Raw genomic sequence first — 16,945 nt, 5'->3', positions numbered from 1 at the left:
GTCCATCTGCTGAGCCTTGCTGCTGCTCCGGGGCTCTGCAGAGCCAGCCCGGCCATCCTGCCCTGCCAACCCATGTCCGTGCTGCTTGCTGTGGTGTGACTGCATGAATGGGCATCCTCCCACTCAGGAGGACCCTGACTCCCCTGTCAGACCCAGGCCCTGTCCATGGCAGGCGGAGGAACCTGGTACTGTGGCAATCCCTGGTGCCCCTCCACAACTGCCCCATGCCATCCTGGCCAGAGCAGGGATTAACCTGAGAGCTCAAGGGTCTCTGTGCTGCTGTGGCCCCCTCCCCATCTCCGGGGCACTCTGTCTGCTGCAGGAAGTGCAGGACACCCTCCCAGAGGGCACTGGCCAGAGCCAGACCCTGATCAGCTAATTAGCAGGTATTAATGGGGCCAGTGGCCAGCACTGGCAGAGCTCTGTGCCTCCCGTGGGGGGGAGTGTTAGGGCAGCCTCCTGCACCCCCAGTGGTGCCCATGTCCCTGTCCCAGGCATCAAAGTGTGAGGCATCCCCTGCAGTCTCTGCACTGTTTGGTGCTGTGAGACAGAGGTTAGTGAGCAGCCAAATTTCCCAGTGGCTCCCACAGCCCCTGTCCCACGGAGCCATTCTGGCAGACAGCAAAGCCCTCCCTGTGTCTGGCTGAGACCCAGGAGGCAAGAGTGTGTGTGTGTGTGTGTGTGTGTGTCCAGCAGTGGGAGCAGGGATGGGAGCAAGGGCTGGATATCTGTGTTCCCTCATCCATCTGCCTCTGCTTGCTGAGCCAACTCTTGGTTTCAGAGGAAGAGCTGATTGCACCAAAGCCCAAGACACCTGATCTCAGAGACCAGGAAGGCAAAAGAGAGCTGCTGGAGTTCATGACCACAACGACACTGGAGCAAACGTAAGGGACACTCTGTGGTGGGGAGGGGGCTGGTACAGGGCACAGGACCAGCCTTGTGCTGGGCAAGGGGCACATAAGGCTCTGGGCAAGGAACAGACCACTGAGCCCTCACCAGCTGGCACAGCAGGCAAAGCTGCTCAGTGCTGTTCCTGCACCAGGACATGGGGCTGCTGCTTGGTTTGCCTTTGTCCAGTGGCCCCAGGACTCTGTGGGGATGGGCAGGGGTGGAGGGACCCTACCACTTCCGTGGCTGTCACTACCCTCTCCCGGCAGGGTGGAGTCTCCAGCTGTCCTGCAGGTCCCCTGCGTCCCACCTGAAACTGTGGTGACCAGAGCTGAGGAGACTGAGCAGGTAGGACCTGTGGAGACAGAAGCTGAGCAAGTCAGCCTGCTGCATGCACCCTCGGTGTCCCCACAGGAGGTGAGCATGAGATACAGCCTGCCATGGCCTCCCCCAGGCATTCCCTGCTGGGGCAGCTCCCCCAGCACCACAGAGCTCAAGTGTGTGGTGGGTAAAGGGCTGTGGTGGTACAGGACTGTCCAGTGAGGACTGTGTAAGGCTGGGCAGACTCAACACCCCCAGACAGGACTCTTTGCCCACAAGGTCTCTTCCCTGCCTTCCACAGCCCTCCAAAGAGTTCGACGAGGACTCTCTGATCCCCAGCAGCCCCGCCACGGAGACCTCGGATAACATCAGCCCAGTGGCCAGCCCCGTGCACACAGGGTGAGTGCCCAGCCCGTGCAGCACACTCCTGCTCTGTTCACCAGCTGGCTGCAAGGTGCCCACGTGCCTCTGTCCCCTGCAGGTTCCTGGTGAGCTTCATGGTGGATGCTCGTGGTGGCTCCATGCGGGGCAGCCGGCACCACGGCCTGCGCGTGGTCATCCCGCCCCGCGCCTGTGCCGCGCCCACCCGCATCACCTGCCGCCTGGTGAAGCCCCAAAAGCTTCCTGCACCCCCACCCCTGGCTGAGGAGGAGGGTCTGGGCAGTCGGATCATTGCTCTGGGGCCTGCCGGTGCCCAGTTCCTCAGGTGAGCACAGCTGGGAAAAGGGCAGGCTGGGCTGCCCACACCAGGACTGGGAACAGATTTGGGTTCATCTGGAGGGCTTTACCATACAGGGCAAGACTTCTGCCTCTGTCTGCTTCTTGAGGTTGCCAGAGGAGAGATCCCACCTCTTGTGGGGTGCAGCATATTTCTGGCATAGGTTATTCAAGAGTAACAGAACAATGCCAGAAAAGCCCTGAGCAGCCCTGTCCCCCCAGGTGCAGAGCCCTCTTTGGCAGGGAGAGGGAGGTCAGCAGTCCTTCTTCCCCAGGGCCACCTTGCTGCCTGCACGTCCTTGTGGCAGCTTGTGGGTGCCAGTGACCTTCCTGTGCTATCTGCAGCCCTGTCATTGTGGAGATTCCACACTTTGCCTCCTATGGACGTGGAGACCGTGAGCTGGTGGTGCTGCGCAGCGAGAACGGCTCCGTGTGGAAGGAGCACCGCAACCGCTACGAGGAGAGCTACATGGACCAGCTGCTCAACGGCATGGACGAGGGTGAGGGGGCCAGGAGGGCAGGGGCTGCACACCTGGCAGCTCCCTGCAGGCTTCAGGTGGCCTGGGAGGTGGAGTGGGGCTGGGTGGTGTGGTCGGTGTAGCACGGTGGGGCATTGAGTGACATCCACAGGCTTGGTGTATGAGCACAGAGTGACATCCACAGGCTTGGTGTATGAGCACTGTTTGATGGCTGTGCTGCCCTTGCAGAGCTGGAGAGCCAGGAGGAGCTGGATAAGAAGAGGGTTATGCAGGCTGCAGGTGGCCTGGGAGGTGGAGTGGGGCTGAGTGGTGTGGTCAGTGTAGCATGGTGGGGCGTTGAGTGACAGCCACAGGCTCGGTGTATGAGCACTGACAGCCACAGGCTTGGTGTATGAGCACAGAGTGACAGCCACAGGCTTGGTGTATGAGCACTGACAGCCACAGGCTTGGTGTATGAGCACTGACAGCCACAGGCTTGGTGTATGAGCACCAAGTGACAGTCACAGGCTTGGTGTATGAGCACTGACAGCCACAGGCTTGGTGTATGAGCACCAAGTGACAGTCACAGGCTCAGTGTAAGAGCACTGACAGCCACAGGCTCAGTGTAAGAGCACTGACAGCCACAGGCTCGGTGTATGAGCACTGACAGCCACAGGCTTGGTGTATGAGCACTGACAGCCACAGGCTCAGTGTATGAGCACTGACAGCCACAGGCTCAGTGTATGAGCACTGACAGCCACAGGCTCAGTGTAAGAGCACTGACAGCCACAGGCTCGGTGTATGAGCACTGACAGCCACAGGCTCAGTGTATGAGCACCAAGTGACAGCCACAGGCTTGGTGTATGAGCACTGACAGCCACAGGCTCAGTGTATGAGCACTGACAGCCACAGGCTCAGTGTAAGAGCACTGACAGCCACAGGCTCAGTGTATGAGCACCAAGTGACAGTCACAGGCTCGGTGTATGAGCACCAAGTGACAGTCACAGGCTTGGTGTATGAGCACCAAGTGACAGCCACAGGCTTGGTGTATGAGCACTGACAGTCACAGGGTCGGTGTATGAGCACTGACAGTCACAGGGTCGGTGTATGAGCACCAGGTGACAGCCACAGGCTCGGTGTATGAGCTCTGTTTGATGGCTGTGCTGCCCTTGCAGAGCTGGAGAGCCAGGAGGAGCTGGACAAGAAGAGGGTCTGCCGCATCATCACCACCGACTTCCCTCTCTACTTTGTGGTCATGTCCCGGATTTGCCAGGACTGCGATATGATTGGCCCTGAGGGAGGGTGCTTGAAAAGCACACTGGTGCCCATGGTACAGGCCACCTTCCCAGACACTGCTGTCACCAAAAGAGTGAGGCTGGCCCTGCAGGTGAGCCTCAGAGAGCCTGGCCTGGGGCCCACACATGCTTTTGCAATTGGGGGTGGGCAGCAAGCCCAGGCTGTGCCCCAGCCTGGGGAAAAACCATCCCTGATGCCCATCCTTGTGCTACCCACAGGCACAGCCTGTGCCTGATGAGCTGGTGACCAAATTGCTGGGGAACCAAGCGACCTTCAGCCCCATTGTCACAGTGGAGCCGCGGCGCAGGAAGTTCCACCGCCCCATTGGCCTCCGGATCCCACTGCCACCATCCTGGAAGGACAATCCCCGAGACAGTGGGGAGGGTGACACCACCAGCCTACGTCTGCTCTGCAGTGTGATCGGTGAGGCTGCGAGCCTGCTCTCCATGGGGATGGGCTGGGCTGCCTCAGGGGGATGCAGCTCCAGAGAAAGCAAATGCCTAGAGGATGCAGACCCTGGGCTTATGGAATGGCAGTATGCTCACCCTTGCTCTCTGCTGCAGGAGGGACAGCCCAAGCCCAGTGGGAAGACATAACAGGCACCACAAAGCTAGTCTATGAAAATGAGTGTGCTAATTTCACCACCAATGTGTCTGCCAGGTGAGTCCTGGGTGAAAGTGTGCCCATCTGAAGATATCTGGTGCTCCTTGGGCCTTGCTACAGCCTTTGCCCAGAGAAGCCCCTTACCCCTGGTGCTATGCTGCCCTATTCCTACATGCAGGGTGGTTTCCTCTAGCTTTGAGACCCCCATGCTGCCTGACAGCTGGGTGTGCAGAAGGAAGGGGACCATTATTTGTACTTGGCTGGGTCCCCATCCAAGATGGGTCCCCCACAGATGAGGCTACACCTGTGTCCAGAACTCTTGGGGCTTCCTTTGCAGTCCAGTTGACTGCTGAGTGTGGTATTTTCAGGGTCCCCTGGATGGAGGAGGAATGATGAATCTGACTCCATGTTCTTAGAAGGCTATTATATTATATTATATTATATTATATTATATTATATTATATTATATTTATTATAATGCTATACTAAAACTATACCAAAGAATAGAGAAAGGATACAGACAGAAGGCTACAAAGAGTGATAATGAAATCTCCTGACTCCTTCCAGAGCCCCAACACAGCCTGATCCTCATTGGTCATTAAGTCAAAACAATTTACATGTCAGATAAACAATCTCCAAACCACACTCCAGAGCAGCAAAACACAAGAGCAGCAATCAGATAATTATTGTTTTCCTTTTTCTCTGCGGCTTCTCAGCTTCTCAGGAGAAAAATCCTGGGCAGAGAGGATTTTTCAGAAAATGTGATGGTGACAGTTGCAGGGGGTGGGGGGCAGCTGCCTGGTGCCACTGCCCAGCAGCCCCCTGACCAAAATCTCCTGCAGGTTCTGGCTGGCCGACTGCCCACGCACAGCTGAGGCCGTGCACTTTGCCACCATGCTGTACAAGGAGCTGACAGCCGTGCCCTACATGGCCAAATTCGTGGTGTTTGCCAAGATGAACGACGCGCGGGAAGGCCGGCTGCGCTGCTACTGCATGACTGATGACAAGGTTGACAAGACTTTAGAGCAGCACGAGAACTTCACTGAGGTGGCCCGCAGCAGGGACATTGAGGTTTGTCCCCTCAGCAGTGTGGAGGGCAGCAGGGAGAGGGATAACAGAGTGAGGGAGGCTGATACCAGTGGCCTGGCTAGGAGAGTCAGGGGTACCTGCCCTGTCCAGCAGCAGGAGAAGCAGCTCTGCACAGGGTCTGAGCATATTTTCTGCTCCCGGCCAGGTGGTGGAGGGAATGCCTTTGCACGTGGAACTCTCAGGGAACCTGGTGCCTGTCAAGAAGGCTGCTCAGCCCCGCACCTTCCTCTTCCAGTCCTTCCGCGAGAACCGTCTCGTCATTCCCATCAAGGTCAGGCTACAAGGCTGGTAGGTAGGGCAAGAGCAAGCAGTTGGGCCCTTGGCTGGTGCCAAGGCACCTAACTGGGCTCTGGCACTCAGGTCCGGGACAGCAGCAGGGAAGCCAGCGGCTCCCTGTCCTTCTTGCGCAAGGCCATGAAGTACGAGGACCTCCAGCACGCGCTCTGCCACCTGAACATCAGCATCCCACCCTGCACCAAGGTCAGTGCAGGGTCTTTGGCACTCTGGTAGGGGGCAGAGAGGGCCCATCCCTTCCCCAAGTGCAGGGGACAGCCCTTGCTGTCAGCTTGCTTCACCTGCTCCACGTGGCCATGTCATGCCACTCAGGAGGTGGAGGAGAAGCAGTCGTGTCAGGGCAGAGCTGCTGCCCTCTTTTCAAGCTGTTGACCCCTCGGTTTGTCACCACTTTCACAGGGAAGTGGCAGTGATGAGCGAAGGAGGACACTGACACCACTGTCTCTGCGGGAGCGGTACAGCATCCTAAGTGAGACCAGTTTTGGTATGCAGCCTGCTGGGAGCATCCCAGCCCACTCACCACCTGCACTTGGGGTGCCCAAGCCGGTGCAAAGCTGGGATGATCCTGTCATAGTTGCACTCACAGCAACTTCCCTTTCCCTGGAGGTTCCCTTGGTGCTGCCTGCAGGGCAGGGCTGTGCCTAGGGGTCTGTGTGACCCCCAGGGCCAGCACCCCATTCCCCTCACCACTCTGCTGCAGGGCCCTGTGCAGCTGAGCTGTGACTCCCTCTTCTCCTCCAGGCTCTCTGAGCAGCACAGACAAGGCAGACCAGAAGATGGTTGACATAGCAGAACAGCTGGGCCTTAGCTGGGCAGGTGAGTGCACACCTGAGGGTTCTGAGGATGCACAACACTCCTGGGAAAGCTGGCACTTAGGGAGGCTGGAAGTGTGCTGGAAGTGGCTGCTTTGCAGTGCACCCCTGCTGTGAGCATTCCAGGGCCCTGGAGTGAACCTTCCCGTGGCTGTGCACATATCCACATGCACGGCTTTGTTATTACTGTACATCTTGCTGCTCTTTGTTGCAGCCACACATCCCACAGCAGAGCCCACACTTCTTAGCATGAGACCCTCCTGTGCTAGTCACAGCCAGCCTGAGCTGGGGGGCTTGAACCCCTGCCCCATGCCAGCTCCTGCATGTTCTGCTGTGTTCAGTTGTATGTAGCAGAGGGTCTCTGCACTGTCCTTCACTGGCTGAGCCCTTCAGAGCATCCCCAGCCTCGTGGTGGGCACCAGGTGTGACACTGACACGGTGTTTTCCCCAGAGCTGGCACGTGAGCTGCAGTTTGGGGTGGATGACATCAACAGGATACGTGTGGAGAACCCCAACTCCCTTCTGGAGCAGAGCATAGCCTTACTCAACCTCTGGGCCAGCCGCGAGGGCAAGAATGTCAAGAGTGAGTAGCCGTGGTGCCCTTTTACAGGCACAGAGGTGGCAGGGCGAGCTACGCAGAGCAGTGTGTGCATCTTCAAGGACCACTGGCTGGCTTTGCAGCGGTGGTCCATGCATATCTGCCTTCCCTGCCCACCTGGAGGGTGTGTGGGGCATGGCTGTGTCCCCCCAAGTGACTGGCTTGCTGACACCACCTTCCCCCTGCAGTTGAGAACCTGTACACGGCGCTGAGGAACATCGACCGCAGCGAGATCGTCAACATGCTGGAGGGCTCGGGCCGGCAGAGCCGCAGCCTGAAGGGAAGCTGGCGCTACACAGACAGAGACTACTCCCTCTCACCGTCCCAGATGAATGGTGAGCCCCACCTTCTGGCAGGGAACGCAGGAGGGCCCTGGGGGCACGGTCTGTGCGGAGGTTGGGGCTGGTGTCTTGCCTGACCAGGTTGCACCCACTGAGAAGTGAGTGGGCACAAGGCATTGCTGGCAGATGTGGCCTCTTCACTGGGGCTTGTGCTGCAGAAAGCTTGGCTCTGCCATGCTGCTTTCTCAGAAAGCCTCCAGGTGGGATTGACATGTGTTCCTTACCCCAGTGTGAGAGGTGAGAGGTGTCTCTGGCTGTGCAAGCTGGTCAGTGGCCAGGGAGCTCACTGAGTCCTGCCTGTCCAGCTGTGGTGGTGTGCCTGGGCTGGCTGCCAGGCAGAGTGGGCCTGGATGTGGGGACACAGCCAGAGTCAGCTGTGGCACATGCTGCTGGGGAGCCAGCACACCAGACAGGGGCAGGGCTTTGTGCTGCTGCAGCCCTGCACTGTGGCTCTGGCCCTGCAGCGCTGGCTCATCGCTCTCTCCCTCTCTGTCTCTCCCCTTGTTCTGTTTTCTCAAACATGCCACCTAGTGCTGCCAGGTGCGGGCACTCCTGTGGGTCACTTCTTTTCATCTTTCTCCTCTGAGCTCATCCTGGCCTCTCCTTCTCTCATCTTCCACTGCCTGTCTCCACTGTCTCCACCTCAGCTAAGCCCTCTGGGAGCCGCATCCTGCTCCAGCGACTGCATGTCACCAGGGACTGCCCCTCTGACAGCTGTCATGCTTGCAGGCAGCCATCCCAGGCCTTCTTCTCCTGCACAGTCCCACGCTCCTTCCCTCGCTGGCACTGCACTGCATGCCCCTGGCCTGGCCGGGTGCCCAGGGGTGAGGTGCCCTTCCTGTGCCAAGGGTCCCAGCTGTACCCTGTGCCTTGGCTGTGGCTGGCATTCCCTGGCTGCCAGGGGAGCAGAACAGGTTGGCTGCTGATCTCCAGGGGTGAAAAAATGGCTCAAAGCTGGAAAAGGCTGAGCAGAGCGACCTGCATGGGTGGGAGTGCCTGGCTTGGTTGCAGTCCATATGGATGTGCCTGAGCTGTGCCCATGGTCCTGGGCATGAGACATGACAATGGCTTGTAGCCCTGGAGACACCAGCGGGGTTGTAAGGCCCTGGCTGCCTTCTGCAGGGCCTTGGGCTTGCATGGCATGTTCTGGGGCCATCCTTCTCTGCTCGTGGTACTTCCAACCCGCTCCTCTGTGCTGTGGAGAGTGCTTGGCTTTGAGAGTTGGTGCCTGCCAGACGTGGCTACTTGAACTCCAGGCTAACAGCCAGCTGATGCTGGATGGGGGCTGTGGGCAGGGGCCAGGGGGTCTGATGGAGCAGGGTAGCAAAGAGGGCACTGTGTCCTGCAGTGTGGATGGAAAATCGTGTGAACACCAGGCCAGTCCTCCTCACAGGGAGGAGGCAGCCCCAGGACCTGCCCAAAGCAGCCCCAGGATTTGAAGGGAGGCATGGCAGCATTTGCAGGGACCGTGTGAAAGCTGCTGTGAGCACAGCCCTGCTCAGCCTGGCCACAGGGGGCTGGGGCATGCCCATTGCTGTCCTCGGGGCTGCCATCCTCCCAGAAGCTGTTTCCCTTTTGCCCTACTGTGCTTGTGCGTGCGTGAGGTGGCTGCTGGACATGATGCCTCTGTCTGCCCATATAGGTTACGCTTCACTGCAGGACGAGCTGCTGTCCCCTGCCTCCCTGCATTACACACTGCCATCCCCGCTGCGTGCCGACCAGTACTGGAATGAGGTGGCCATCATGGATGCTATCCCCATGGCTGCCACTGAGCAGGATGCCCTGATGGAGATGTCCGACATGCAGGTGTGGTCCTCGGGGCTCACCCCCTCGCTGGTGACTGCTGAGGACTCCTCTCTGGAGTGCAGCAAGGCTGAGGACTCGGATGCCACAAGCGAAGGCCGGTTCCCAGGGCAACTTCTAGCAGATGCTCATGGCCCAGACCACATGGGCTCTATGGACCTGGTTGAGGATGACACAGTGGACTCAGATGCCATGAATGGCCTGATTGACCTTCTAGAGCAGGAGGAGGGGCAGAGGCCAGAGGGGAAGATGCCATCTGGTGATCATCAACCAGGGACTGGGGAGCAGGACCCGGAGAGTGAAGTCTCTTTTGTTTCAGTTCAGGAGAAGGTGCAAGCCAGGATCATGACATCACCTACCTTTAGCCATGATGTGGAGAAGAGTGCAGACAGGTACTGCAGCCTGGGGCACCAGGGTGACCGTGCTAGGGGAGCACAACTGCTTTGCCAGCTACTGCCCTGTGCTGGGCCAGCTGCAACAATCTCCCTGCTTTGCTTGCTTCCCTGCTGGTCTCCAGCCCTGGAGCCCAGGCATCTGCAGTACACAGAACCATGGCTGGGCCTCACACCTCTCTGGCAGTGCTCTGGAGGGCTCCTTGCAGAGCACCTGGGAGAGACCCCCAGTCGGCCAGGCCCTGCATGTAGGTTGTACTTAGGGGAACTAACCCTAACCTGGGCTGCCTCCTCCCACATTCCCAGTGGCACTGGACCCGTGAAGTCCTTGGCAGCACCCAGAAATGCTCCACAGCATTAGACCATGTTAGAGCTAGAGCTAGACCACACCTAGACCACGAGAGCACAGCATGCTCTTGCCTCAGACCCTGGCCAAGCTGTGAGGCTGTGGGATGGGCAGGGAGCATGGCATGGAGGTGGCCTGGGCCCTTTTGTGCATCTGTGTGTCTTGTGCTGCTTCTGCCGGGCGCCCAGCAGCGCCTGTGGGGTGCAGGTGTGCCTGCCGGAGCTCGGCTGCTGCTCAGGGTGCAGCACTCCGTGCAAAGCTGACTGCCTCTCTCTCTCTGTCTCTCTCTCCCTATCCCTGTCCCTCTCTGGTGCCCAGGCTGAGGGACTGGAATGCAGAAGGCTCCTTTATCTCCTGCCTACAGGACCTGACAGCGGGCTCCTGGCAGGAGGGAGTCACCCGAAGGCTGCTCCCAACGCACACCACAGCCTCTGGGGCACAGGGCCAGCAGCAAGAGCAGGTCCTGGTGTCAGCCACGGAGCTGATGAGGGTCAGCTCTGCAGAGGACAGCGACTGGCAGCCTCAGCACCCCACAGGCGGCTGGCAGGAGGAGGCCGACAGCCGCTTCTTTGGGCAGGTGAGAGTAGGAGCAGGGGAGTCAGCCCTGCAGGAAGTGGTGACCCTATGGACGCCTGTCAGGCAGACCAGGTGCTAGCTCCTCACCTCTCCTGGCATATTTCCTGCCCCTCGGGGCGCCTCTCGGCCCAGAATAGCCTGCTGCGCTTGATACCTGAGCTCTGGCTCTCCATTTATAACCCAGTCACCCTCCCAGAGTCGTTCCTTATTGAGTATCTGCCCTGGCTGCCAGCCCAACAGCCTGCTGGAGCCAGAAATAGAGTTGGTCTAGGGGCCAGGCTGGGTGGTGGGCTTGATGCCACGGCCACACAGAGCCAGCAGGTACAAGGTGAGGGCAAGCACCTTTCCCCAGCCAGGGCACGCACGGCCACGCTTGGACCTGCCTGCTCAGCTCTGCATCCCCTGAGTCGGGTGTGATTCCAATGACACCCCAAACACCCTGGCTTTTACCCAGGGCTTCATTTGTCCTGTGACGGAGGACTGCCCACTGCCGTAGTCAGGGGGACAGGCTGTTGGGCAAGCTGACAGAGAAGAGGGACAGATCTGTCCTGCTCGCTGCCTGGCCGGGGCACTCCCGGCCACATGACCGCACAGGACGCTCCACCTGCCCGCTCCCTTCTCGCCGCCCACCGCCGGCGGGGCTGCGGCTCCGGCAGCTCCCGGGAGCCGGGCACGGCGCGGGCGGGCGGCATGGCCGAGCGCTGACAGCGCAGCCCGGCAGGATGTGGGCTTTCCTGGCCCAGCTGCTGATCGCTCTGGTGCTCCTGGCCTTCTTGCTGGTCAGCTGCCAGAACGTCATGCACATCGTCAGGGGCTCTGTGCGCTTCCTGCTCAAACACGCCCATCGGGAGCTGGACAAGGAGCTCGGGGAGAGCCAGGGGCTGGCGGACGATGAGGAGGCTCTCTCCGCCAGAGTCGTCCGCCGGCGCGTCCTGCTGAAGGTAACGAGCGGGCGAGCGGAGAGAGCAACCCCGGCAGACGCGCAGGAAAGCAGGGACGGGGCAGGGCGGGACGCAGAGGCTGCGGGGTGCATGTCAGGTGTGTTGTTCTACCAGGTAAACCACTCCCCTCACCCTGATCTCCCTCCTGTTCCTGCAGGGGAACGAAGCCCTTCATCTCCCTGGAGAGCAGGTGACTGAGGAGCAGTTCACAGACGATCAAGGCAATATCATCACCAAGAAGGTGAGTGAGCGCTCAGCGGCAGGGTGTGGGTAAGGGCATGCCGCAGCCTTTCCCTTCTCCCCTCCACCCCTGCAGCCCGGGGCCCATGTAGGGCATTGGTGTCCCGCTGTCTTGGGTTACATTCACGGCACTTCTCCAGCTCACACACCACTGGCAGCTCGGGACTGGACTGGGTGGGGAGCGAGCCGTGGTGCCCTGGGGCTGGCTGTGACGCCCAGCTGTGTGGGTCTCCACAGATTATCCGGAAGGTGGTGCGTCAGCTGGGCCCTGGTGACATGGGTGACAGGCAGGAACAGGAGGAGCTGATTCTGGAGGGCTCCCTACAGGAGCCCCAGGACCTGGAGGCTGAGGATGATCACTTCATGAAATACTCCATCTTGCACCGGGATGGTCTGGGCACCAAGGTACAGTGTGGCTCATAGCCCTGCCCTGCAGCCAGCCTGCCTGGGCCAGCACCCAGGGCTCTCAGGACTTCTGCAGGACTCTCAGGCTCTGGGTCAATGTCACCCTCTGTCCTTTCTTCTGCCCTGCGCTCCTCTCCTGTTTCCCCTCTAAGGCAAATCTTGCCCACTGCACCAGTGTTCTTGCTTGGTGTTTTCTGCCTGCCAACTGACTCTACCTTTCCCTTTCCTGTCCTTTTCTCTCTGTCTGTCTGTTCACCTGGGTGATGTCCTGCTTCCTGCCCCTCCGGCTCCCTCAGGAGGAGGTGCGAGTGCGTGTCCCGAAACCAGAGATCTCTGGGGGCAGGATGGGGGCTCAGATAGTGAAACGAGCCAGCCTGAAAAGGGGGAAGCAGTGACCCCTCAAATGGCCTCTTTTTTGAGGTAACCCTACCTTTGCTCTTCCTTCTGTCCTGGCTCTCCTGCTGCTGCCTGCACTGAGCTGCTGGTCATGCCCATTCTCCTGGGGAAAGTGTGGTGGGGCAGTGCCCAGCTCTTGGCCTGCACAGAGGGTTTGCTGTGCTGCAGCAAAAGACTGAGGGTGGGCAGCAGTTTGGCCCTGCTGATGCTCCTGGGTGCTGTGGGCACAGGGTGCCCTGGTCTGCAGAGATGCTGCAGCCAGCTGTGTGCACAGCAGCCCACTGCAGCCACAGTGCCAAGGGCTGCTCCTGCAGTGGCAGCACCTGCTGCTCAGGGGGATGGTCCCCAGTGACAGGGTCACAGAGTTGTTACTCCTGGGCTCCAGACAGAGGGATGGTCTTTGTCCAAGTCACTCCAGGGACTAGATTGCATTTGCATGGGGTCTGAGCAGAACTGCCCCCTTCAAGCATGAGCACTGACTGTGCAGGCTTGTGGCAGGTGGGACCAGCCCTTGGAGCTGGTGCTTTGGAGTGCCCCTTCTTCCCTGGGGTGCAGCTGAGCGTGGCAGGGCTGTGGGTCAGATGCAGGGTGTCCTGGTTCTGTGGGGCCATGGCTGCTGCCCCTGCCCACAGCACTGCTGCCCCTTCCAGCCATGTAGAGGAAAGCACTGAGGTCTGCTGAAGCCAGGATGGGGGCAGGCCTTGGCAGGGTGCTGCTGGGGAATTTCTGGGCAGTAGGGATGCAGGAGTGGCAAGTGCAGGAACGTGACACTTGTAGGGGCTGACAACAGAGCACCCACCTTTGACCTGGGACTTTTCTTCCATTGATCCTCCCTGAGCTCAGAACGACCCCTTAAGTCTTGAGCATTCCCTGATCCCCCTGTGGAGTGGGACTAGGCCAGGCTGAAGGCAGGGTGCTTGGCACAGCACGTTTGAGCCTAGCTGCACCATTTTTCTCTGCACACTCACTGCTGGGCTGACAGTGCAGCACTGGGGGAAGGTGTTGCATGCCCAGCACTGCCTCCTGGCAGGAGGCTGCCAAGTGGGGCAGTTGGTCCTCTGGCCTCTGTTGTACATGCATGACTGGCTCTGTCCCCTCTCCCTTCTCTCTCCACTCTGTTAGTGAGCTCTCTGTGGGTGAATGAAAGTCAAGAGGATTATGCTTGTGGGCACATGTTCATGCAGACTCTGTCCCACCCCTCTGCCTGCCCCACTCCCCAGACAGTCCCTGGCTCTGCCTGTCTCTGGGGCACTGCTCCTGTTGCTTTGCTTTTGCAGTTTTCCACTGTGTGAAAGTGGCCCTGGGGGTGCACTGGGGAAGGTCTTCCTCACTGCTGGGAGAGTGGGGTGCACTCAGTCATCCTAGCTAAAGGCTCAAGGCTGGCCTCCTCCATCCCAGATCCTAGGGCTGGCTTCCTCCATCCCAGATCTTAGAGCAGCCCTGCCAGCTCCCTCCCAGTGCCACGTTGCAGTTGGGGCTTGCTGCTCTGAGCAGATGGGGCAGCACCATCAGTGCCATCGATGTCATTAGTGGTGCCCTGTCACTGTCTGACACCCCCCAAAACTTGTCCTATGGTTGCCTGGCAGCATGGGTGCATGTGGGACAAGCACAGTGCACAGAAGGGGCTTCCCAGCCACGTAGCTGGCTGCCCCCACCATTAACCCTGGATGTGCCAGCATGAATGCCTGGTAACCCCTGTATTTCTGTGTCTCTCTGTGTCTCCCCAGGATCGCACCTCAACACCAAACCACTGAACTTCACACACGTTCTGACACATACCTGAGAAGAGAGGAGAGGAGAGCAGAGAGTGGAGGGGAGCAGGGCTGGCTGTACATGTTTCTATAGGCTAATGGCATGATTCCTGTATGAGATATACTTACCGTCCTATCCGCATGACTGACTGACTGCAAGACGCATGAGCTACAGTACTTCAAACAGATGAGGGGCCTCCATCCTTGCCCCGCTGCTGCCAGGAGCCCAGAGACAGCACCACACACCAGGGGCATGCTCTCAGCTCCTTGGGGAGGCAAGAGCTGGAGCAGAAGAAAAGGAGAGGGAAGGAGATTGCACCTCCGTGTGATTGCGTGTGTAGATGCATCCCCAGGTGTGAGCTCCAGCTGCAGGAGGAAAGCTGGGGCAGCATGGCACTGCTCACCGTGGAAGGAGAGGTGTTTGGCCCCCCCTGCAAATGCCTGTGCTGCCTCTGCTGGACTTGCTTCTCATCCCTCCCTGTGAGTGTTGGGTTTTGGGGAGGGCAGCAGTGGCCGGAGGGTGCGAGGGGAGGCTGCAGGGAGCGCAGCTGCCCTGGGCAGAGGGACTGGTGCAGGGCTGCCCTTCCTCTCCCCAGCACGTGCAAAGTCTCCCATCAGGGCAGAGCACTGAGCTCGTTGCTTATGTTGAAAGTGTAAACTGTACAGCAATCAGCCTTGTGTATATGAACCAATAAATACTATGCAAACCCCTAGGGACACTCTAGCAGTATGTACAAAGCACTGACAGCTCTGCTCTCATATACCTCTTCAGGCTGCAGGATGGGCAAAGCCTTTGGAATATGTGAGCAGCTCTGGTGAACGGAGCAGGAAGGCTATAGGAGAGAGAGGGCAGCAGCCTGCCCCTGTCCTGTGCCCCTCTGCCTGAGCCTGGCCCCTTCCTGGCCTGAAGAGGGGGGGGCTAGAGGTGCAGTCCCACGGTCCAGCCCCAGTTTGTGTTGGCTCCAGCTGGGTTGAAGCTGTAGGCCTGCGCTGAGGTGCTTGGGGCCCAGGGAGGATGTGCAGTGAGAGAGAGCAGGAGGTGCTTGTGCCACGACGTGGGGTTGTGCCTAGCTCTACTCAGCACAATATCTGCTCAGGAGATGAGCCAGGAGCTAGCAATAGCCAGCAGCCGTGCAATACGCACCCCAGGCAAGGGCTTTGCAGGGACCCTGGCCTCCCTGCAAGGGGGTTCACAGCCCTGGATACTGACTCTCCCGGGACCAAACCCAGAGCCACGGGAGCTGCTGCTGCCCCGGTGGCTGCATTTTCTCCAGGTGGGATCTGCCTGAGCCCTGGGGGCTGGGGCAGCCTCCAGGCTGCTCTAGCAGGAGAGCCGTGCTGGGCAGAGCTGCCCAGGCAGCTCAGAGCTGGGCAGGACATTGACCCTGTTGTAATACTTGACCCCAGGAGAGCAGGGAGAAGGTAGTGGCACTTGGTCCCAGGTCCCTGATCCCGTCCTTCACCCAGCTGATGTGGGGACCTGGCCTTTGTAGCACAGTGATGTGGGGACCCCCTGCTCTTTCTCCTGGAAGCGGCCACGGCCCTGCTTTGCAGAGTCTGAGATTGTTCTCTGTGGCCAGGCGCAGAACAAGCGCCCCTCCAGCTTCAGGCTGTGTGCTGGTGGCCTTGGCAGGGCAGCCCTGCCTTTCAGTGGGTGCACATCTGCTGGGAGAGCCCCTGGCTGCCCTGCAGCCAAGAGGAAGCCTCGCTGCAGCGAAGCGACTGACCCAGCTTAGCCTCGGAGAGCAAAGCAGCCCCTTCCCCGCCCCAAAGTTGAGCCATAGAGGCACAGACTCTCCATCCATCACCCTTGCTGCGTACAATAACCTCCCTAGACCCACTGCAACAGCTGACTCCGTAGCATCACCCTAGAGTTGTGTGTGGGTCCAGTGCTTTGGCCTTGTGTATGCCGTAGGGAATGTGCTGTGCTGCAACCGTGCCAGGCACCTGCAGTGACATTGCTTCGCGCTCAGATTGCTTGTAGGGCTGGTAGGGGGAGGCTGCACCCGACATTGAGCCTAGAGAATGCTGCAGTCTGCACACTAGAAGCTTTTTAGAAGTTTTAAAAATTACTTTTATTTTCTTTTTTTAATTGTTATGGAAACAAGCCTTTTGGATCTCCCTGTCTTAGGCCCTGATGTATAGATCATTTCCCTGTACACCAGCTATCAGAATATGAATTAATAAATAAATCAACACAAACAGTGTCTCGTTTCTGCTTTTCTAAGGGTGGGGAAGACGGAGAGCCCGGGGCCGGGTCCCCTCTTGCCGGGAGGGCGGGGGCGGCCGTGTTTCTGCCGTTCCTGGAGCAGCGGAAGGGAGCAGGAACGCCCGAGGGGCTGCGGCGGCCTCTCCGGGGGTGGGCGAGGGGGGAAGAGTCCGTGCCACCACTGTGGGGGCTGGCCCGGGGGCCGCGGCGCTGCTGAGACCCCACCGGAGAGCACCGGCCCGACCGGCGCTGTCCAGGGTCCGCGCCGCCCCGTATCCTACCCATCCCGACCTGTCCCTTCCCACCCATCCCGACCCATCCCCGTGTCCTGTCATGTTGTGTCCCATCGCCTTCCGTCCCATCCCATCCCATCCCATCCCGTCCCGTCCCGTCCCGTCCCGTCCCGTCCCGTCCCATCCCATCCCATCCATCCCTACCCATTCCCGTGTCCTGTCCTGTCCTGTCCCGT

General features: G+C 59.4%; 1 protein-coding gene across 6 annotated transcripts in view; it reads left to right on the top strand.

Annotated features, from left to right (window-relative positions):
* ANK1 (ankyrin 1) overlaps positions 1–16,469 on the top strand; it is a 41,322-nt gene extending 24,853 nt beyond the window's left edge. For 3 of the 6 annotated variants that reach the window (XM_059870405.1, XM_059870403.1, XM_059870404.1), the window contains 21 exons: positions 782–884; positions 1,158–1,305; positions 1,511–1,608; positions 1,691–1,915; positions 2,272–2,426; positions 3,560–3,771; positions 3,899–4,103; positions 4,244–4,340; positions 5,126–5,354; positions 5,518–5,643; positions 5,733–5,852; positions 6,066–6,150; positions 6,408–6,482; positions 6,930–7,061; positions 7,265–7,411; positions 9,060–9,612; positions 10,277–10,535; positions 11,633–11,716; positions 11,953–12,120; positions 12,417–12,540; positions 14,244–16,469. In XM_059870405.1, coding sequence (XP_059726388.1) covers positions 782–884; positions 1,158–1,305; positions 1,511–1,608; positions 1,691–1,915; positions 2,272–2,426; positions 3,560–3,771; positions 3,899–4,103; positions 4,244–4,340; positions 5,126–5,354; positions 5,518–5,643; positions 5,733–5,852; positions 6,066–6,150; positions 6,408–6,482; positions 6,930–7,061; positions 7,265–7,411; positions 9,060–9,612; positions 10,277–10,535; positions 11,633–11,716; positions 11,953–12,120; positions 12,417–12,515 — 3,320 coding nt within the window. In that variant the 3' untranslated portion in view covers positions 12,516–12,540; positions 14,244–16,469. Of the gene's footprint in view, positions 1–781; positions 885–1,157; positions 1,306–1,510; positions 1,609–1,690; positions 1,916–2,271; positions 2,427–3,559; positions 3,772–3,898; positions 4,104–4,243; positions 4,341–5,125; positions 5,355–5,517; positions 5,644–5,732; positions 5,853–6,065; positions 6,151–6,407; positions 6,483–6,929; positions 7,062–7,264; positions 7,412–9,059; positions 9,613–10,276; positions 10,536–10,567; positions 11,476–11,632; positions 11,717–11,952; positions 12,121–12,416; positions 12,541–14,243 lie in introns of those variants that run through there. The other 3 variants (XM_059870406.1, XM_059870407.1, XM_059870408.1) reach the window with 3 other exon arrangements.
* Positions 16,470–16,945: the final 476 nt, after the last annotated feature.

Source organism: Haemorhous mexicanus, chromosome 30, assembly GCF_027477595.1.
Source record: "Haemorhous mexicanus isolate bHaeMex1 chromosome 30, bHaeMex1.pri, whole genome shotgun sequence".
Lineage (NCBI taxonomy): Eukaryota > Metazoa > Chordata > Aves > Passeriformes > Fringillidae > Haemorhous > Haemorhous mexicanus.
The sequence above is the reverse complement of the archived record's forward strand: the minus strand, read 5'-3'. Positions and strand labels throughout refer to the sequence as shown.